We start from the raw sequence: 23,029 nt of genomic DNA, 5'->3' as shown, positions 1-23,029 counted from the left end.
TTTTTAAAAGTGCAAAATTAAAAGAAAATGTACATTTAAAAAGAATTAAAAAAAAAACAAACCAAAAAGAATGAGAAAAAAGGTGTTTGGCTGAAGGATCGAACACATAACCTCAAGCATGTGCAACTAAGTTGTACCAATCGCATCATAAAACCAATTTGTTTTTAATTCACTCTAAAAGTTAATTTACCACATAAATTTTTTAAAAAATAACACATATAGTATGGGTTAAACAAAACATTACCTTCAATTTGCCCCAAACCACAATGCCTCCATCTTTCTGCCTTCTCCTCCGGACCACCCAGCTCAGTGTCGTGCCATCTCCGTTTCGTCGTCGTCCTCCGGCCATCCAGTACAACATCGCACAATCTCATCCATCTGCGGACCAACCAGCACAGCTGCGCACAATCGCTGCCATCTGTGCCGCCTCCTCCTCTGGACCACCCAGAACAGCGTCACACCATCTCGGCCTTCGCCCGAACCGATTTTGTACAACGCTTGCGACTTCAGGCAGGTTTGATTATTTTCTTTTCGTGGTCGATTATTTTATCTTTTTATTTCTATTTATCTATTGTGGTATTGTGGATAGAGAAATAGAATCAGATGAGATGAAACCAATGCTTGCAGTGTGATTCAAATTCAATGAAATTATGCCATTAATTAGTATAGGTTCCAATTCAATACAGTTTTGAAATTCAATTAGTTGTGAAATATAATAGAATCAGAGAAACATTCATACAAATAATATCAAAATGTAGAAATTTATATGTGTATCTGAAACTTTATTTTAAGGTCATGCGTCATAATGCATTAAATTTATGTATGTATCTGCTATTGATTTGTTACTTTCTTTTTTGAATATGTGTCTTTGAAGAGCTTTAATTATTTATGATGAATAACTATGCTTTATATGAATAAGTAGATGGATAAATCTTGGATTTCCATTGAAGATCGTGTGAATGATGATGCATTTAAGCGTGGTTTGGAACACTTCCTTGATTTTGCATACACGAACAAGTCAGAAGAGACTAAGATAAAGTGTCTGTGCTCTAAATGTAGAAATTCTAGATTACACTCGAGAGAGGATGTGAAATATCACGTTTTAAGACATGGTTTCCTTCAAGGTTACACCAATTGGGTACATCAAGGTGAACAACCTTACTACATTAATAAATATAGGCTTAATGCATCACATGAAAGAAATGAACAGATTGTCATGGAGGGATTGATACATGATACATTGCTGGTATCACATCACCATGGTCAATTTCATGAAAATAGTGGTAGTTTTGGTACTAATTCTGATGAAATTCCCAGAGAACAAACAGAACACCCTCAGGCTCATTTTGATGAAAACACTGAGAAGTTTTTTAACCTCTTAAAGCATGCTGAGTGTGAGTTATTTCCTGGATGCAAAACTTTTACTACCTTATCCTTTATAGTACGACTGCTGCATGTCAAGTCTCTTTGTCGGTGGAGTAACAATTCCTTCACAATGTTAATGGAAGTCTGAAGGAGGCTTTTCAGCTCAATGATATATTCCCAAAATCTTATAGAGAAGCTTGGAACATAATCAGAGAGTTGGGACTTGAGTACAAAAAGATTCATGCATGCCCTAACGATTGCATGTTGTTTTGGAAAGATACAGAGAAGGACGAGGTTTGTAAACATTGCCAGACTTCTAGGTACAAGCCATTTGAGGTACATGACGAGAGTTTAACTAAAAAGGAAAATAGAATTCCAGCAAAAATTGTTCGGTATTTTCCCTTAAAACCCCGGCTGCAGAGGCTGCTTATGTCTTCAAAAACATCTAATTTAATGAGATGGCATGCCGAAGAACGCATTAGGGATGGAAAACTTAGGCATCCAGCAGACTCTCAAGTATGGAAATTATTTGACGAAAAGTTTCTTGACTTCGCTACTGATTGTCGTAATGTTCGACTATGACTAGCTGCTGATGGATTTAATCCATTCAAGTCAATAAGTATTGCTCATAGTACTTGGCCTATTATTCCCATACCTTACAATTTACCCCCCGGTAGATGTATGAAACAAACATCTATAATTTTATCCACACTCATCGATGGTCCTAAAAGTCCAGGGAATGATATTGATGTTTATTTGCAACCATTGGTTGATGAACTTCAAAGTTTATGGAATCCTGGGGTTTCTACTTATGATGCAACTGCAAAGAGTATGTTCCAATTACGTGCTGCATTATTATGGACTATAAATGACTTTCCAGCCTATGCCATTATTTCAGGTTGGAGTACAAAAGGTGCATATGCATGCCCTTGTTGTAATAAAAATTGCCAATCTCAATGGCTAAAAACTGGAAAGAAGCATTGTTACATGGGGCATCGTCGGTTTCTTCCAAGCGGACATAAGCATCGTACAGATAGATCCATTTTGATGGGACTATTGAGAAAGCTCATAAACCTAAACGATTGTCTGGTCCTGAGATATTAGAGCAACTGAATGGTATGGTGAATATCTTTGGAAAACGTGAACCCAAAAGAATAGGGGAAAAAGACGAAGGAAGGAAAAATCTCCTGCCGATTTCATATGTAGATACAATTGGAAAAAGTTGAGTATATTTTTCCAATTGCCATACTGGAAAGAAAATCTTATTCCACATAATCTAGACATTATGCATATAGAAAAAAATGTTCTGGAAAATATCTTATGGACTTTGCTTGGTGTTGCTGCTAAAACAAAAGACAATGTTAAATCTAGATTGGATCTTCAAATTTTAGGCATACGAAAGTCGCTACATCCTCAAAGAAAAGGTGATAAATTTTGTCTTCAACCAGCTTGTTTCACGTTGGGTAAAAAGGAGAAGGATTTATTCTTACAAGTCTTAAAGAACGTAAAGGTTCCAGATGGTTATGCATCAAACATCTTGAAATGTGTCAATTTAGCTGAACGAAACATATTTGGTCTTAAAAGCCATGATTGTCATATTCTAATGCAACAATTGCTACCTGTTGCTTTAAGAAGATGTGTTCCTAAGCAAGTCTGCAAAGCAATTATTGGCTTATGTGAAGTTTTCAAGCAATTATATTCAAAAGTGCACACAGTAGCTGATTTTGAAGCTTTAGAGGATCGAGTTGCCTTAGTGCTTTGCGAGTTGGAAAATTTTCCCTCCTTCATTTTTTGATGTTATGGAGCATTTGCCTATTCACTTGCCGGAAGAGGCTAAACTTGCTGGACCTGTTCAGTTTCGCTCTATGTACCCCATTGAGAGGTAATATTTAGTATTTTCTTAATTTCAAATTTAAATTATATGGTTCAGATGAATGATTTAACAATGTTATGCTTATTTAGGTATTTGTGCACATTGAAAAACTATGTCCGCACTCGAAGTCACCCTGAAGGATCTATAGCTGAGGGGTATCTCGCTGAAGAATGCATGACATTTTGTTCGATGTATTTAACTGATGTCGAGTCAAAGTTGAATAGACCAAATAGAAACAATGAAAATGGTGGGATTGGTCCAATCCAAGATGGTCGTCCATTGGGGAAAGAAGAAATATTTATGCTGGACGACATCGAATGGATTCAAGCACATAGATGTGTGTTGAATAGTCTATCGATTGTTGATAATTTTAAAAGGTTTGTACACGTATGAAGTATTTTATTTGTGAGAATTGTTGAGTTACTAATATTCTAATATTGCAGGGAACATTTGCGTGTGCTACAACGTAATCGTAAAAATGGGCGCATGTCAAATTATGATAGGCAAAAGCTTCATACTGAAACCTTTCATCATTGGTTTAAAAGTCAAGTAAGTTCATAAAATAATTTAGCAATAATCTGAACTATTTATTTCTTGGGTTAATTACGCCAAAAACCATGAACTTTGGTCGGATTTCCAAACTTGCCATGAACTTTTTTTTTATCAAAAATTCCTTGAACTTAAGGGGTTGAACAATTTTTCCATGATTTTCGAAAACCCCCAAATTGAGTGCTGACAAGGCATTTTTGAGTGACCTGAAAAATGATATGGCACCGCCGGACGAGAACCAAAACGACGTCGTTTAGTTGGGCGTAAAACGACGTCGTTTTACCTCAAATTCTAGCCCCCGTCTTCTCCTCTCTGAACTCCGGCGAAGAGCCTCCCACCGGACCGCCCCTGCCTTCAGTTTTGCAGAGCCCTAGTTTCCCAAATCTCTTATTCCTTAATCTCGCCAGAGCGATGAAAGGCGGTGCCGCGCGAAAGGGAGCGCAACTGCGCGAGGTCGGGTGGTGGCGTAGCGCGAAAGGGGGCGCAAACCCTAGACGGCGCGAGGTCGGCTGCACGAGATCTGGGGAAGAAGAAGATTTTTTGAGGGAAAAGAAGTCAACGGCGACGATGGATGTTTGGGGAAAAAGAAACAATGTGGCTTCTTTGAGTGGGTAGATCCTGAAGTAAAGCCTAAAATTGAAGATGACGAAGATGAAAAATTGAACTTCTGGATTGGAGAATTCTTCAATTCCAGAGCTGACTAAGTATTTTTCAATTCCAGAGCAAAGTATTCTTCAATTCCAGAGCTGACTAAGCCTTGCCAGAGTGCAGCGCTACCAGAGACAGCTCTGCCGACTCTGTCCAACTCAGCTCTGCCCGACTCTACGACTCAGCTCTACCGACTCTGCTCTGCCAACTCTGCCAGAGATAGCTCTGCTCTGCCCTCAGTTCGTGCCTCCCTCGCGTCTTCTCCAACTCCCTCCGCTGCCATCTCTCACTACCACACCTCTTCCTCTACCGCCTTCCCCCACCACCATCACAAATCCGCCACCTCCTCCACCGCCCTTCCCCGCGTCTTCTCCAGCGCCCTCTGTCGCCGCCTCCGCTGCCCTACCCCACCAGACTCTGTGTGTTGTCTCTCTCTCTCTCTCTCTCTCTCTCTCTCTCCACTTTCTCTCTCTTGGAATTGACGTCGCCGCCGCGAATCGGAGCTGCTGCTGCGTGAATTTGGTGTTGATGGAATTTAGTGATGATGGTGGTAGATTTGGTGATGATGGTGGTGGAGGGCGGTGGAAAGAGAGAGGGCGGTTGAGTGATGGATCTGCGTGGGTGGTTGGTGGTGGCGGATCTGGTGATGGTGATGGTGGAGGGTGGTGGAGAGAGAGAGGGCGGTAGAGGGGGTTCGATGCGGCGGAAGAGGAAGACGACTGATCTGGTGATTGTGGGAGGCGGCGTGAGGTCTGGAACGGCGCGAGAAGGAGGAAAGCGGAGGTGGTATTCCTCGGCGTTGCTTCGCCGGAGGAAGACAGCGGCGGTCCTTTGGTAGCAGTCCGCCGGCCGACTTGGAGAAGGGGGAGGGAAAATAATGATTTTTTTTTTATTTTTTTGTTTATTGTTTTTCCAAGTACGTGCCACATCAGCTCAGTATTACCACGTAGGCGACATGTCAACTTGGTATTACAACGTAAGCGACACGTCAGCTCGGAGCTTCACCAAAGCAAAAAAGCATGGAAAAATTGTTCAACCCCTTAAGTTCAGGGAATTTTTGATAAAAAAAAAAGTTTATGGCAAGTTTGAAAATTGGCCCAAAGTTCATGGTTTTTGGCGTAATTAACCCTTATTTCTTTATGTTATTTAATGCATTTTTACATTGCTATATTTTTATTAACTTACATAGGTAAATGAAATGGCAAACACAAGTAGTGAAAGTCTACACCCGGATATTCCATTTTTAGCTGTTGGACCAAGTAAATGGGCTCGTCGCTACACTGGGTATATTGTAAATGTACTACGTTTCCATACTAAGAAACGAGAGATGAGAAGAAAAACTCAAAATAGTGGAGTGTTCTTGGCAGCTACTACCAATAGTTTCTCGAGTAGTAAGGATAAGAATCCTATATCAGGAGACGTGTCATTTTATGGTGTTTTGAAGGATATAGTAGAAGTGAAGTACACCAATAATTTGAAATTTGTATTGTTCAAGTGTGATTGGGTTGAATATAATTTAGGATTGAAACGTGATGAGTTTAATTTCACTTTGGTCAACTTTGCTCACTTAATATATAGAGGAATAGGAAAATAGATGAGCCATTTATTTTGGCATCTCAAGCTCAACAAGCACGGTATATTCAAGATCCCGTTGATCCAGATTGGCATGTAGCTTTGAAGATGACACCTCGAGCTGTATTCAATGTTGATCCAGAGGTTGATGAATTAGAAAGCATTGAGGATGAGTTGATTTCATGTCAACAAAATGAATCAGATATTAACAATGAAAGTATATCATGGACTGGAGCAGATGTTGATAATGTGATAGTTGTTGATGCTATTTGTGAAGATAATGTTGATAAGTTCAATGATGAAGATGATGAAGTTGATTATTTTTCTAGGGGAAAATTGCACCTAAATACACAAACTTTGCCAAAAATCCATATTTGACGCGAAGTTAGGATTTTACATTTTAATACACCAACTTTCGTTGTTGTCCAAATTTGACACGACTTAATTCTTAAAATTTCAAAAAACAACCCCTTTTTATAAATAATTATACAAAGACCCACTTATGTTATAATTTGGGACATTTAAACCAAAACAAGATATTTCCTTATGATGTTTTCTTTTAAACCATTTTAGGCGCGGATCAAAGATTAAAAGAAAACATCATAAGGAAATATCTTGTTTTGGTTTAAATGTCCCAAATAATAACATAAGTGGGTCTTTATATAATTATTTACAAAAAGGGGTTGTTTTTTGAATTTTTAAGAATTAAGTCGTGTCAAATTTGGACAATAACGAAAGTTGGTGTATTAAAATGTAAAATCATAACTTCGCGTCAAATATGGATTTTTGGCAAAGTTTGTGTATTTTCACGCAATTATCCCTTTTTCTAGTGATAAATCTGATTCCAGTGATGATGACTATTTTGAAGATATTATACCATCAGATGAGAATGAAACAGATTAGGTAATTGAATATGCAGTTAGTATAAATATTTTATGTGTTTTATCTCGTTATTTTATTTCATGTGGTGTTTACAGGAGCAGTAGCAGGTGTGAGCAGAGCTTGTATGGGCTTAAGCCAACATGGGAGGGAGGCTTCCTTGTGTACATGGTTTAATTAGCTCAATAGTATTCATCATACGTAATGTAACCATTTTAATCTCATCTTAGAACTTTTTCTTTCTAGTTCAAGTTTGATGACTTATACGGAATTGGAAGTTAGACCAATAACATTGGAAATTGTACCATGTATTTGGGAAAGTTTTGGATGATTTATATGAAGCATAGATTAGAATATTGTGTTTTATGTAAGGTCTATTTGCTAAAAATTGTGTGCTTTGTTCTCTTGGCTTTTTCAATATTAGTTGCTGCCATGAAAGTAAAATAAATTAGCATGTCAATCATTTTTGTATAGTGATACAATATGATGCTTTTCATTGAGCATTCAAATTTTGAAAAGGCATTTTTGCTATAACACGCCCCATAAACTATCAAAAAGTTGGATGATGATATTCTTGTTGGCAAAATATGTTCATTTTACTTTCTTTTTTTGTATAGATAACCTTGAACTAATTCAGTTATTTTTCAATTTTCGATTTTTATTTTATTTTATCATTTTTAATCACACAATGTCACTAAAATATATTTTAATCACTGGATGAATTTGACAACATATGTTGGACAAGTGAATCCCCAAAGAATAATGGCAGTATTGGTACAATTAAAAATTACTGATTTTTTTTTAAATTTTCGGTAAATTTAGAATTCTTTCTAATAAATAAATTAATAATAAAAATATAGTTATATGTTATTTATTTTGTATATATAATTCTACATTATATATAATTATATAACTGAACAATATATATATCGAAATTCTTTATATTTTGCATAATAAATTTTCTGATAATCTCAAAACGTCATAATTAAACTCTTAAAAGTCCAAATTATATTATTATTAAACGATGCCCAAAATTAAAAGTTCCAAATTGTAAAAAATGAATTAAACGTAACTATAAAAAAAATAATAAGAATAATAGGAATCCCTAATTTTTTGTTTTATACATCTAAGATCCAGCGTGAATATTTATAATTAAGCTTTTTTTTTCAAGAAAGTGTATTTAAAAAAAAATAAAAAAGAAAGTGTATATTTAAAAAAAATAAAAAATGACTATGAGTAGAATCGAACACTCCACCTGTACCAACTGAATCATCAAATCAACTAGCACACGCCCACTCGTGCGATGCACGATCAGTATGGAAACTAAACGAAATTTTAAATAAATAAATATGTATATTAAATATATATAATTTAGATATAAATAAATGTAAATATAAAATTGAAATTCAATAAAAAACATGAATTCGAAAATATATAAATTTTCAATTTTGTATTTTCAATTACCAATTAATTGATTTTCATTGATAATTAAAAGAAATTATAAAAGAGAAAGGAAAGATAAAAGATGAGAGAAAAAAAAAATTATAACTTTAATTGATAATAACTTATTCGCTTTAATTTTTTTTTATAATATTTATATCAAATTAAAGATCTTTTCATTATCTTTAATTTAGCATCCATGTTGAATATCTTTTTATTAAGTTGACGATTTTTTATAAAAGAATTAAAATAAAAAAGAAAAATGAGGAGAGAGAAATTTTGGTGGGAAAAAATAGCCGTTATACCGCTATTTTATATAATATATAGATTCATTACTCATTCACTCTTTGTTAATTTATGACATAAAGTTTTAAAAATGTTAATTCCGTCAATTTGCTCCAAACCTTGGGCCCAACAACAACAACAACAACAACAACAACAACAACAACAACAACAACAATAATAATAATAATAATAATAATAATAATAATAATAATAATAATAATAATAATAATAATAATAAAGTATGATTTATAGTTCTAAAATTACATCACAATTTTGATACACATAAATGAGTGTCACATTTTTGTCATTAAAATACGATATACTTTAGATGACACAAAATTGACCTAAATATATGACACTAATGCAACGTTATTCTAAATACGTGGTATAATTATGACACTTTATGAAGGTGTCGCAAATAAATTGTCGTAATTTTGAGACATAAAAATGAATGTCGCATTTGTGTCACTCAATTGCAACACAATCTTTAGATGACACACAATTGACGTAAATATACGACATTAATGCGACATAATTATAAATATGTGGTATAATTAAGACATTTTATTGAGGTGTCACAAATAAAATGACACAATTTTGAGACATAAAAACAAGGGTCGCATTTGTGTCATTAAAATATGACACAATGTTTAGATGACGCACAATTGTCGTAAATATACGACACTAAAAGCGTAAGTGTGGTAATTTAACGTCACATACATGTAGTGTCGCATGTGCATATGTCGCAATAGGTCTATTTTCCTGTAGTGGGGCAAGGCATAGATGATGTGGATATGAACTTATAAACTCGTGAGGTTTAATTGTGTGCTTAAGTAATTGCATATTGTGTTTCCGAAGTGCTGGACATTATAACGAAGTGTCTAATTCAATTTGATTAGTTAACAGGCCATTAATTAATTGAGTAGACTTAGATCACCAATAAGTCAAGATTATAGGATGTGTACGATCACTGTACGTCTTGAGAGTATTTGCGGGCACGGGAGGTTAAAGTAGACTACGGTCTGCCTAAGTTCAATATCGGGTCTTAATGCTTCTCGATTTAATTGCATGCTGTGAGGTGTCCTATTGCATGGTAAGGTCGAGATGGTTTAGTGCAATAGGATGTCCCTTATCTTGAACACACTTAAGGATAGATTTTCTTAGATGATGGAAGTACACGTGACAAGTGAGAATGGGGGTACATGCCATTGGTAAGTTATAACCGGTAGACACAACATTGTAATGAATATCTTGACCAAGGAGCGAGTGTAAGAGATTATCCACAAATTCGACGTCTTGACCAAATTGCCTTTTATTATTGATATTTCTGTTTAGTGTTTTCAGTTTATTTTCATTATTTCAAGTCAAGTTGAGTTTAGTCCCGACAGGTGTCTCGTGACCAGGATGATAGTCCGCCCACCATTTTTCTTATTTTTGTTTGTGACAAGAGACAAGCTTCACCAACTCCCTGTGGGATCAACCCTTACTTACCATTAGGCACTACGCCTGTCTTGGGCAAGGTTATAAATTTATTTGTATGTTGACCAATACGACAGCTTCGATTAAAACCCAAAGTACGGTCACGTCAAATTGGTGCCGTTGCCGGGGAGTTGCGGTTCCAGTAGCGAGTCTATATTTCATTTGTTTTGTTGCTTTGGTGTATGTTCGTTCCTAATCCTCCAGGAGAAAATGAAACACTTTTGTTTGATCCTGAGATCGAAAGAACTTTAAGAGCGAGAAAAAGGCTAGCCAAGAAGGCGAAGCAAGTGTACAAAGCTATCCTGGACGGAGGAGTTCCAGAGGACGAAGGCCGACCGGTGATGAGCCCAGGTTTGTACTCCATTTTTGTGCTTGTTTTAAGTCTAGATCGAGTCTTTTTCTTGTGTTTGTGTCGTTTGGTCGCCTGGGAGGGTGTAATTCAATGGCAGGACCAGCTTGTGGGAAAGAGGCCAAAATGCCAGAGAAACGGAGTGCCAGAGGAAGCAAAGCCGCCAGAGGATTCAAAGTGCCAGAGCAGCGGAATCAAAGCTGCCAGAGAAATCAAAAGGGCCAGAGGAATCAAGCTGCCAGAGGATTCGAAAGGCCAGAGGAATCACAAGAACCAGAGCGGAAGCCATTCCTCTAGACGCCAGAGCAGCGAAGTCGGTTTTGCCAGCGGAATCCTCCGAGCACTCCAGGGGTCGAAAGAGCTGTCACCTCTTGTGAAAGAGGTATGTGCCGGAAGCAAAGGGATTTTGGAAGCAAAACCACCCCTTCTGCCCATAAGTACCGCACGAGAGCTGGTAGGCAAGAGAAGGAAGGAAGGCAAGAGAAGACAGAGGCACAACAGACGAGCGAGGAAGGATTGCAAGTGGGAGTCCGAGAAAGGCGGAAGGCGGCAGCTATCCAAAAGAGACCGATAAGGCCAAACCAACGCCTTATACAAAAGGAAACATATCTTCATGAAGATTAGGTCTGAAAAAGGATAAGCATCTCCATGCTTGCATGGATCCGGCCGCAAGTCATGGGCTGGGCCTTCGAACCCTAGTTACTCCTATAAATACCCGAAGAGCTTCACAAGCCAAGGGTGCTGAAATTTCGTTCTGTTGTGCATTGTTTGAGAGTCGAAGCTAGCCCAGGCTGTGGGCATATTCTCGTACTTTACTGTTTATGTTTTTCACGGCACTTTCGGCCGTAGGTACTTCCATTTTCATTTAAGTAATTTCAATTCCAGTTATGTTTTCCTTTATATCTTTTGCCTGTGTTATTTACGTTATGGTTGGCTAAGTTTATATTCTGATTTGGGTAAGATGATCTAAGCATGAATGAATAAACTCGAGAGGTCTAATTTGAGCATAACAACTATATGAGCATATTCCCGATACACTAGGTTTGATTCCAAAAAGGTTGTAACAACTTGGTTAATTAATTGATCACTAGTTAACTAGGAAGTTCTGACCACAAGTAATAATTTGGGCATAAGGCGAGTTGCCATCGACCTCCAAAATAGTACAACTGGTGTTGGAGCCGTGGCTGCTGTGAAATATCGGCGTAAGAGTCAAGTGGGTCTATCTAATTCTTAAAGCATTCTGGGCAAAGCACAACTAGCGATAGGCCATCGCAGAGAGCGTGGATGTTGTCCGGGGTAGTTGATTTCCATTAGCTGACCCTTCTAAGGAATCATAAACTGAAAGGATAGATTGGGCAGGGGGTTTGTTGTGTGCGTGACGAGTGACAATAGGGGCACAACATTTCTTATGCCTATAACCACTGGTATGCGAATATAGTGATTAATCTTTGCACCAGTGATCGAGTGTTAATTCATGTTTAGTGATTCGAACCCAAGTCAGAATTATTTTGTTATTTGATTTATCTCCTTTGTTATTTCAGTTTAGGTTGGATACCCGTTCTGCCCATAACCACATTTTGGTCAGAACACTGCAGAAAACAAAACCTTTTTAGTGACACCCTTGCAGGAGAAGTTACTGCTCAGTTCCCTGTGGATTCGACTCTGGACGTACCGCTAGCTAGTCTAGTTGTGGGCACATGATTATTTATCTGCGCGAAGCTAAAACGATGGCTTCGTCAAATTGGCGCCGTTGCCGGGGAACTGAGAGCGCTAGTAATTTCTTTTGTGATTTTTGTGTGAGTTTTGCCTTCACGTTTGTGTATGCGTCGTACTAGGAGTGCAGGTAACGAAGATCTTTTGTTCCACGAGGAGATTGAGAGACTTGCTCGAGAGAACAACGCTGCTAGACGCAGGGCAGAACAAGAGGCACAGGCAAGAGAGAGACAGATAGAAGCGGATAGAGAGATGGCAGATAATCCGGAAGGGCAGAATGACAACGCCAACAAGACTCTCCGAGATATGATGTTTCCAAACAACTTGAACCTCCGGCCATCAGCCATAGTACTGCCGGAGATCACTGGAAATTGGGAGCTGAAGCATACTCTGATCCAGATTTTGCCCAAATACAGTGATATGCCCGGAGAGGACCCTCAAAGACATCTCCAAGACTTTGAGATGGCATGTGGAACGGTGCGCACCGCTAGTCAAGCATTTGGCGAATACATCCGACTCCTTACTTTTCCGTTCTCTCTGTTAGAAGGAGCGAGGGAGTGGTTGTATGATTTGCCCGAAGGAAGCATTCGGACCTGGCAGGAGTTGCAGAGCAAGTTTTTGGAAAAGTACTTCCCAGCTGCCCGGATCCAAAATCTGAGGACTCGAATAAGCAACATAAAGATGGGATCGGCAGAAGTCCTATATGAGTACTGGAGAAGGTTCAAACAGATGCTGGCCAAATGCCCACAACACCAAATACCGGATCATGATCTTATTCGGTATTTCGTGGGAGGACTCCGAAGGCAAGATAGGCAATGGTTACACGCTGCATGTGGAGGATCAATCTTAAACAAATCTACAGCGGAAGCTTTCAAGCTCATAGCCGACATGGCAGAGGAATCGAGGGATGAGGAAGGGACTATAATCATAACTACTCCAGTGCCGGCTCCTTCTGCCGAAGACGATAAGTTGGACAAGCTTTGCAACATGTTCGAGAAGTTTATGACGAACCAAGGAGCACCCAATCAAGGAATTCCCAACATTCGGAAACCTGTGAAGGCATGCCAGCTTTGCATGGCAACTTCACATGCAACTGATGAATGTCCACAACTTTTCGAAGATGAAGAGCTTAATGCTATTGGACAACAGCCGGGAGGAAACAACGGAGGGCAAAACCAGAAACCTTTTGAGCCCTACAAACAGCAGTACAACAATCAAGGATGGAGACAACATGAGAACCTTAGGTATGGCAACAACAACTTTTTGGTGCCAAACCAAGGGCAGACGAGTAACCCACCACAACACTCGCAACAACCTCAACAGGCAAGAGGATCCTCCCTATCAGAGCTCGTGCATCAAATGGCCCAGCAACAAGTGAAGTTCCAGTAAAAGACCGAAAAGTTCATAATGGAGACGAGAGGAAGAATGCAGAATGTGAACTCCCAACTTTCACATCTTGCCCAAGCAGTCGCCAGACTTGAAAGCAAACAAGGGGCACTTCCATCCCAAGTGGAGGTGAAGAAGGTGAATGCCATGACACTCAGAGGAGGAAAGGAGTTGCCCGAGGTTGATAGAGAGAAGAATCAAGAAAGCTGGAGACCAATGAGCAAGTCGGAATGGGGTCAGCAGATGAGGAAGAATTTGCCCGAGAGAAAGAGGCAAAGCGAAAGGCGACAGGGAAGTGTAAAGAGAAATTAAGCCAGACTGAACCCATACTCCCTTTCCCAGGCAGGATGGCTAAGGAACAAGAGAAGGAAGAATTAACCGAACTGGTTAAAATCTTCAAAAAGGTGGAGGTCAATATGCCCCTTTTGGTCGCGCTACGCTCTATGCCCAGGTGTGCGAAATTTCTCAAAGAACTCTGCACTCGGAAGGTCAAATACACTGATGACGCGAAATTTCAAGTGGGCGAGTCTGTATCCGCGGTCTTACAACGAGATATGCCAATGAAATGTGGGGACCCTGGCATGTTCTACATTCCTTGCGTGATAGGAACCATGAAAGTGGAGAAGGCGATGCTCGATTTAGGGGCATCCATCAATGTTATGCCCTTATCCATGTACCAGGACCTGGAGATAGGACCGCTGAAGCCTACCCGAGTGGTGATCCAACTGGCAGACCGATCAAGTGTCTATCCAGAGGGGATATTGGAAGATGTTTTGGTCAAAGTAGAGGAACTTATCTTTCCAGCGGACTTTTACATTCTCGACATGGGGAAGTCAAAAGCACGAGATCCGGTCATTCTCTTGGGCAGACCGTTTCTAAAGACTGCCAGGACTCGCATTGATTGTGATACGGGCAAGCTAACATGTCAGTTCGAAGGGGAGACAGTGACCTTCGACATATACAATTCCATGAAACATCCAGCCGATACAGAGATGGTGAAAAGTGTCGACTTGATCGAGAAGGTTGTTGAAGAGGTTTTGCCCAGAGCAGCATTCAAGGAGCCATATGACATTATAATCCAGCATGGCATAACCGAGGAGGACTTGCAAGAGGAGCAATTGCAAGAGGCGGCGAAGGTACTTAATGCATGGAGCGAAGAGGTCAACTACACGGAGGCTCTGAAAATCCCTACCTTGAAGGAGGAAGGCCGACTGGTGCCTTCAATCCAAAGGTGTAGTGACCAAAAATATTTTAACTTCAAATTATTAAATTTTTAATTTATTTAATTTTTTTTTTTACTAATTAAATTTTAAGTCTTATAAGTCGCGCCTAGATATTGCATGAGCATGAGCATTTTAATTACAATAAATTCTAAGCATTCACTATTATTATTATTATTATTATTATTATTATTATTATTATTATTATTATTATTATTATTATTATTATTATTATTATTATTATTATTATTATTTTAAGTAAGATTTACCCTAATTGACTTTTCCTTTCTTATTAAATCTAAATTTTGGTGTGATTTCTTCTTGATTGATTCTTCTACCAAAAATAAACTCTCAACCTTTAGTATAAATAGCCACTCTTTTATCCCTATTTTCCTCACACTCAAAAATCTTTCGAGTTTTCTCTGGCTGAGGTAAACTTCTTCTTCCTTTTCTTCCTTTTCTTCCTTTTCTTTTGCTTTCGTAAGATAAATAGTTTCTGTATTTTTCTTCCTTTTTCTTTTTGTTTGTATTTTGCGTTCTCGTCTAGGATGACAGTACACTCTCTTGTTTATAGGTCATGCTTCTTCTTCCTATTTGTAAAAGATTGTCGGTCTATGCAATAGCTATTAACTGAAGGTATACAAATGCCATACATATTATTTTTATATATAGATTGCAATCATTATTTATTTGTTTATATAGTATATGTGTAATATGAGATTATGCGTATATACACTTTTTGCTAGGAAAATGTGCACTCTTCTCTTTATGCGCATGTTTATAAATTTTAAACTCTATGTTTGGCATGATTAGTATTTAGGCAATATATATATATATATATATAGTATATATAAATAGAAAAGAATTTTGTTTATATACATATATTAGAAACATATTTTGTTTATGTATATGTATGTTATATACGTGTTTAGAAGGGGTATAATTTCATTAGGATATATAATTGTGTGTATATATATATATTTATAATTCATCTTCATATGCATTCATTGATTAAGTATATTTTAATTATGATTTATAATTCATTTTAGGAACGGCGCGCGAGACTTGATTATTTAATTACGAGTTTTGTTCAAGAAAGGTTAAGGTGGGGTTATACGTTGCATTTAATATTTATCCTTATTATACGTTTTACTCAATTTATATGTGTGAGAAGCAGTCAGAGCCTCCGGGCTATGAGAGAGAAAGTTATAACCTACGGGTTATATGAGATATAAAGTTATAGCCTACGGGCTAAATGAGACAGAAAATTATAGCCTACGGGCTATATGAGACAGAAAGTTATAGCCTACGGGCTATATGAGAAAGAAAGTTATAGCCTACGGGCTATATGAGACAGAAAGTTATAGCCTACGGGCTAAATGAGACAGAAAGTTATAGCCTACGGGCTATATGAGACAGAAAGTTATAGCCTACGGGCTATATGAGAAAGAAAGTTATAGCCTACGGGCTATATGAGACAGAAAGTTATATAGCCTTCGGGCTAAGAGACAGAAAGTTATTGCTTTCGGGCAATATGAAAGAGCGGACAATTTTTATTGCACTTATATTTTGTTGTGATTCTTATAATATGGATAAATGCACCCCATTGAGTTTATTGTACTCACCCCAAAACAATATCTTTTTCAGGAGATGACTCGGGCGATGAGAGGCAGGGCGAGTGATGGTCAAGATAAAAGAAGAAATAATATTTTGTTTTCAATTAGAATAAAGACTCATTTATGATGTTTATTTACTTTTCTCGGTTGGATTTGGGTTTTAATTATTTTAAATATTGAAATCTTATTATTTTCAATCAAAGTACTTCTTTTTATTTAATAAGGAAATTGGGGCGTCACAGTATGGTATCAGAGCAGGTCTACGTTTCTGTAGACTTGCAATAAAAATCTTTTTAAGAAAAATGACCATCATCGCAACCGCCACATCGCTACCGAGTGAGGTAAAAGTCAAAAGTATATTTATGATGCTTTAAGTTTTCTTGATGAAGTTATATTTTATTTCATTTTTGTTCTTCTCATGTCCTCGAGATTAATTACTTATCTAGATGATTAGAACATGCAAAAACCTGTAGAATAAGTACAGCGGTGCCAACACGTGTACAAGAATTGGGACGACGAATCTCTTAGAATCAATGAGAATTAGTACCTATCGTTGTTTTTATCTCACAACTCTTACTATATACCGCACTATTTTAGATTATGGCCAGAACAAGGGGTAACAGGAGACCTCCGGCAGACGAAGAATCTGATAGCGAAGCCACTCAATCGATGGGGAATAGGAATCAAAATCGAAATGACGTTAATACGCTAGCCCACATGCTTGCACAAGCACTGAGGGGAGTATTGCCTCAGCAACCGCATCAACCTCAAGCAGAAGGTGGAAATGGAGTAGTAGCTCAATTTCGAAGCATGGCACCGCCAATTCTAAGAGGGAATGAAGGACCCTTAGGGACCGAGGAGTGGATACGCCAGATGGAACGCATTTTCAACTACATACGTTGCAGGGACGACTTGAAAGTGACATGTGCAGCCTTCCAACTAATAGACGATGCAGGACACTGGTGGGAGTCAGAAACTGCTGCCCTTACTGAAGAGCAGATGAGAACCATCACCTGGAGAACGTTCAAGGAGAAAGTGATGGGGAAGTTTTTCCCAAGGAGTTTTCGCAAACAAAAGGAGATAGAGCTCATGAACTTGGAGCAAGGAAACATGACTGTTCTGGAATACGAGCGGAAATTCACCCAACTAGGTCGTTTTGCTCCCCATTTGGTGGACACCGATGAAAAGAAGGCATGGAGATTTGAGAATGGGTTATGCCCTGAGATTGGAGGGCACTTAGCAGCTCTAAACATCACAGCATACTCGGAAATCTTAGAACGAGCCCAAGCAGTCGCATCACGCCTGAAACTGGACAACTCTGTGGTTCGACCTCAACATACTGGAGAAAAGAGGCACTGGGATGATCGAGACAAAATGAGGAACTCCCAGCCAGAAAAGAAACCAAGGAGTAATGTGGGAGACGACCAAGAATTGGCCCTGCACAAACCTCTTTGTCCACGTTGTCAGCGTTACCATTTCGGAGAGTGCAAATCTGGCGAGAACGTATGCTTCCGATGTCACAAAGAAGGACACATGGCGATGAACTGTCCAGAAGCACGGAGTACGAATGTCCCGAACAACAAACAACGTCCCGACTTGGCGAAATAAGGACAATAACTGGAGAAGAAACCACGGAAACAACAACAACAATATGGGAAGGAACCAGAACAACAATGGTGCCCGCAAGGGAGAGGCACGAGTTTATGCCATGAACCAGGAAGAGATGGATGGAGAGGCTCAGACTACGTCAGGTATCTTACCCGTTTCGAACAAGACTGCTCTAGTACTATTTCTTTCCAGTGCTTCGCATTCGTTTATCGCAAGGAGATTCTATGAAAAGCTGATACAACCCTTGAAGGTAAGAATTTCCCTCAGGAAAGGTGGTGGGAATAGATCGGAAAACTAAGACCTCGTTACATCAGGCCCTTTGATAGTCTCGAAAGAGTTAGTGAGGTAGTATATCGATTAGTGTCGCCGCCAAGCTTGCCTTCGATACATAACGTCTTCTATGTCTCGTCTTTGAGAAAATTCATCCACGACCCGGGCAACTTTGTGAATCACATCAAGCTAGAACTTGATAGAGGCCTAACTTATGATGAGCACCCAATAGCCATTTTTCAATAGAAAAGTTCATGTGTTAAGAAGTTAAGCAATCCCTCTAGTAAAAGTCCAATAGAGTAGACATAATCATAGTGAGGCTACATAGGAGAAGGAAGATGACATTAGATCTAGATACCCTCATTTGTTTGACTCGGGTAAGTAATTTCGAGGACGAAATTTTTTTTTTAGTTGGTAAGGATGTAGTGACCCAAAATATTTTAACTTCAAATTATTAAATTTTTAATTTATTTAATTATTTTTTTTACTAATTAAATTTTAAGTCTTATAAGTCGCGCCTAGATATTGCATGAGCATGAGCATTTTAATTACAATAAATTCTAAGCATTCACTATTACTATTATTATTATTATTATTATTATTATTATTATTATTATTATTATTATTATTATTATTATTATTATTATTATTATTATTATTATTATTATTATTATTATTATTATTATTTTAAGTAAGATTTACCCTAATTGACTTTTCCTTTCTTATTAAATCTAAATTTTGGTGTGATTTCTTCTTGATTGATTCTTCTACCAAAAATAAACTCTCAACCTTTAGTATAAATAGCCACTCTTTTATCCCTATTTTCCTCACACTCAAAAATCTTTCGAGTTTCCTCTGGCTGAGGTAAACTTCTTCTTCCTTTTCTTCCTTTTCTTTTGCTTTCGTAAGATAAATAGTTTCTGTATTTTTCTTCCTTTTTCTTTTTGTTTGTATTTTGCGTTCTCGTCTAGGATGACAGTACACTCTCTTGTTTATAGATCATGCTTTTTCTTCCTATTTGTAAAAGATTGTCGGTCTATGCAATAGCTATTAACTGAAGGTATACAAATGCCATACATATTATTTTTATATATAGATTGCAATCATTATTTATTTGTTTATATAGTATATGTGTAATATGAGATTATGCGTATATACACTTTTTGCTAGGAAAATGTGCACTCTTCTCTTTATGCGCATGTTTATAAATTTTAAACTCTATGTTTGGCATGATTAGTATTTAGGCAATATATATATATATATATATAGTATATATAAATAGAAAAGAATTTTGTTTATATACATATATTAGGAACATATTTTGTTTATGTATATGTATGTTATATACGTGTTTAGAAGGGGTATAATTTCATTAGGATATATAATTGTGTGTATATATATATATTTATAATTCATCTTCATATGCATTCATTGATTAAGTATATTTTAATTTTAATTATGATTTATAATTCATTTTAGGAACGGCGCGTGAGACTTAATTATTTAATTACGAGTTTTGTTCAAGAAAGGTTAAGGTGGGGTTATATGTTGCATTTAGCATTTATCCTTATTATACGTTTTACTCAATTTATATGTGTGAGAAGCAGTCAGAGCCTCCGGGCTATGAGACAGAAAGTTATAACCTACGGGTTATATGAGATATAAAGTTATAGCCTACGGGCTAAATGAGACAGAAAATTATAGCCTACGGGCTATATGAGACAGAAAGTTATAGCCTACGGGCTATATGAGAAAGAAAGTTATAGCCTACGGGCTATATGAGACAGAAAGTTATAGCCTACGGGCTAAATGAGACAGAAAGTTATAGCCTACGGGCTATATGAGAAAGAAAGTTATAGCCTACGGGCTATATGAGACAGAAAGTTATATAGCCTTCGGGCTAAGAGACAGAAAGTTATTGCTTTCGGGCAATATGAAAGAGCAGACAAATTTTATTGCACTTATATTTTGTTGTGATTCTTATAATATGGATAAATGCACCCCACTGAGTTTATTGTACTCACCCCAAAACAATATCTTTTTCAGGAGATGACTCGGGCGATGAGAGGCAGGGCGAGTGATGGTCAAGATAAAAGAAGAAATAATATTTTGTTTTCAATTAGAATAAAGACTCATTTATGATGTTTATTTACTTTTCTCGGTTGGATTTGGGTTTTAATTATTTTAAATATTGAAATCTTATTATTTTCAATCAAAGTACTTCTTTTTATTTAATAAGGAAATTGGGGCGTCACAAAAGGGCACCCAAGCTCGAGCTGAAGTCTTTGCCCAAACACCTCAAGTATATCTTTCTGGGCGAGGATGACACTTTGCCCGTAATCATCAACTCAGAGTTGACACTTGAAGACGAGAACAAAGTCAAGATGACTTTGGGGAAGTACAAGGAAGCAATTGGATGGACCCTAGCCGACATTAAGGGCATAAGCCCTACCGTATGCATGCACCGCATATTACTAGAGGAAGATGTTGTTCCAGTCAGAGACCCTCAGAGGAAACTGAATCCAACCATGAAGGAAGTGGTGATGAAAGAGATACTCAAACTGTTGGATTTTGGCATAATATACCCAGTATCCGATAGCAGGTGGGTAAGCCCAGTACACGTTGTGCCCAAGAAGTCGGGCATACAAGTGGTGGAGAATGAATTTCGGGAATTGATTGCTACAAGGTTGCAAACCGGCTGGAGGGTGTGTATTGATTACCGCAAGCTCAATCAGAAGACGAGGAAGGATCACTTCCCTTTGCCTTTCATCGATGAGATGCTGGAAAGACTTGCGGGGAATCAATATTTTTTGCTTTCTAGATGGATACTCGGGCTACATGCAGATTTGGGTCGCGGAGGAGGACCAGGGAAAAACGACATTCACTTGCCCTTTTGGGACGTTTGCCTACCGAAGGATGCCATTTGAGCTATGCAATGCCTCGGGCACATTCCAAAGATGCATGATGAGCATATTCTCGGATCTCCTAGAGAATTGCATCGAAGTCTTCATGGATGATTTCACAGTGTATGGGCAAACCTTCGACTCATGCCTAGCCAATCTGGAGAAGGTGCTAAAAAGGTGCGTTGACAAGAGTTTGGTGTTGAACTATGAGAAGTGCCTCTTTATGGTCAAAGAAGGGATTGTGCTCGGACATGTGATCTCAGGCAGAGGAATCGAAGTGGACAAAGCAAAAATTGAAATCATTGCCCAGCTACCATACCCAACGAACATCAAGCAGTTACGAGGATTCCTTGGGCATGCTGGATTCTACAGGAGGTTCGTGAAGGATTTTGCAAAGATTGCCCAACCTATGACAAGGTTGCTACAAAACGAAGTGGAGTGGAATTTTGATGAGGATTGCAAGGAGGCGTTCCAGATCTTGAAGAATAATCTGATCTCCGCACCCATAATACAACCCCCTGAGTGGGGAATGCCCTTTGAGGTGATGAGCGACGCCAGTGGATATGCCATAGGAGCAGTTCTTGGGCAAAAGCGGGGAAAGGAGAGTCATGTCATCTATTATGCCTCGAAGACACTGAATGGAGCCCAAGTCAACTATTCCACGACAGAGAAGGAGATGTTGGCAGTGGTTTTCGCCTTTGAAAAATTCAGATCTTACCTGCTTGGAGGAAAGACCACAGTCTACACCGATCATGCGGCTCTGAAGTACCTTCTGGCCAAGAAGGAGTCTAAGCCCAGGCTGATCCGATGGGACCTGCTTCTGCAAGAGTTCGACATGGAAATAAAGGACAAGGCTGGAGCACAAAACCAAGTGGCCGATCATCTAAGCAGGATCGTAAGGAAGGAAGAAGGGGAACCAATCAAGGAGATGTTCCCGGATGAACAACTGTTATATGCCCAAGGGAGAAAGGAAGATCCATGGTACGCAGATTTGTGCAATTACCTTTGTTCTGGATATGTACCCCCTGGATACACTTATGCCCAGAAGAAGAAATTGGCCAAAGACAGCAGAGAATACATTTGGGACGAACCGTACATATGGAAGCAATGCGGGGACCAAATGCTTCGAAGATGTATCCCACAAGAGGAGCAAAGAAGCATCCTAGAATTTTGTCATTCGAAGGAATGTGGGGGACACTTTGGGCATAAGAGGACTGCTGCCAAGGTTCTGGAGTGTGGTTTTTATTGGCCAACAATCTTTAAGGACAGCTACACCATCTGCAAGAATTGCCCGCAATGCCAGCGAGAAGGGAACATAACTAGGAGGAATGAAATGCCCATGATGCCCATTATGCCCGTGGAGATCTTTGACATTTGGGGAATGGATTTCATGGGACCCCTTCCCAGCTCGAGAGGAAACTTGTACATCCTACTTTTGGTGGATTATGTCTCCAAGTGGGTGGAGGCAAAAGCATCCCCAACGAATGACTCAAAGGTAGTGGTGAATTTCTTGAAGACTAACATCTTTTGCAGGTTTGGTGTGCCCAGAGCAATCATCAGCGACCAAGGATCCCATTTCTGCAATTTCTCGGTCGAAAACTTGTGCAAAAAGTATGGAGTCCAACATCGAGTCTCGACAGCCTACCACCCACAAGCCAATGGGCAGGCCGAACTCTCGAATCTCATTATCAAAACGATTTTGCGAAAAACCGTTGGCCCAACAGGGAAGGACTGGAGTCTTAAGCTGGAAGATGCCTTATGGGCATATCGGACTGCATACAAAACTCCATTCGGGATGTCACCATTTCGAATGGTGTTTGGCAAGAGGTGTCATTTGCCGGTGGAATTGGAGCACAAGGCTTTCTGGGCAGTGA

General features: G+C 38.6%; 2 protein-coding genes across 2 annotated transcripts; both read left to right on the top strand.

Moving 5' to 3' along the window:
* The first annotated feature begins 222 nt into the window (after positions 1-222).
* Positions 223-6,469, top strand: LOC130990352 (uncharacterized). Its single transcript, XM_057914571.1, has 5 exons — positions 223-514; positions 923-3,247; positions 3,328-3,615; positions 3,682-3,787; positions 5,625-6,469. Exons 2-5 carry the CDS (start codon positions 3,165-3,167, stop codon positions 6,027-6,029), a joined length of 882 nt encoding a protein of 293 aa, XP_057770554.1. The 5' UTR covers positions 223-514; positions 923-3,164; the 3' UTR covers positions 6,030-6,469.
* Positions 6,470-12,260: 5,791 nt separating this feature from the next.
* Positions 12,261-13,541, top strand: LOC130990620 (uncharacterized). The gene has a single exon (XM_057914839.1). It carries the CDS (start codon positions 12,261-12,263, stop codon positions 13,539-13,541), a length of 1,281 nt encoding a protein of 426 aa, XP_057770822.1.
* Positions 13,542-23,029: the final 9,488 nt, after the last annotated feature.

The sequence above is a fragment of the Salvia miltiorrhiza genome, chromosome 6 (assembly GCF_028751815.1).
Source record: "Salvia miltiorrhiza cultivar Shanhuang (shh) chromosome 6, IMPLAD_Smil_shh, whole genome shotgun sequence".
Lineage (NCBI taxonomy): Eukaryota > Viridiplantae > Streptophyta > Magnoliopsida > Lamiales > Lamiaceae > Salvia > Salvia miltiorrhiza.
The sequence above is the reverse complement of the archived record's forward strand: the minus strand, read 5'-3'. Positions and strand labels throughout refer to the sequence as shown.

What these genes read in the sequence shown, in the direction of transcription:
- LOC130990352 (XM_057914571.1), top strand. Translation starts at nt 3,165, where the DNA reads ATGGAGCATTTGCCTATTCACTTGCCGGAAGAGGCTAAACTTGCTGGA. An exon ending in TCTATGTACCCCATTGAGAG is followed by an intron (nt 3,248 to 3,327) that starts GTAATATTTAGT and finishes ATGCTTATTTAG; the next exon opens with GTATTTGTGCACATTGAAAA. An exon ending in ATTGTTGATAATTTTAAAAG is followed by an intron (nt 3,616 to 3,681) that starts GTTTGTACACGT and finishes CTAATATTGCAG; the next exon opens with GGAACATTTGCGTGTGCTAC.
- LOC130990620 (XM_057914839.1), top strand. Translation starts at nt 12,261, where the DNA reads ATGCGTCGTACTAGGAGTGCAGGTAACGAAGATCTTTTGTTCCACGAG.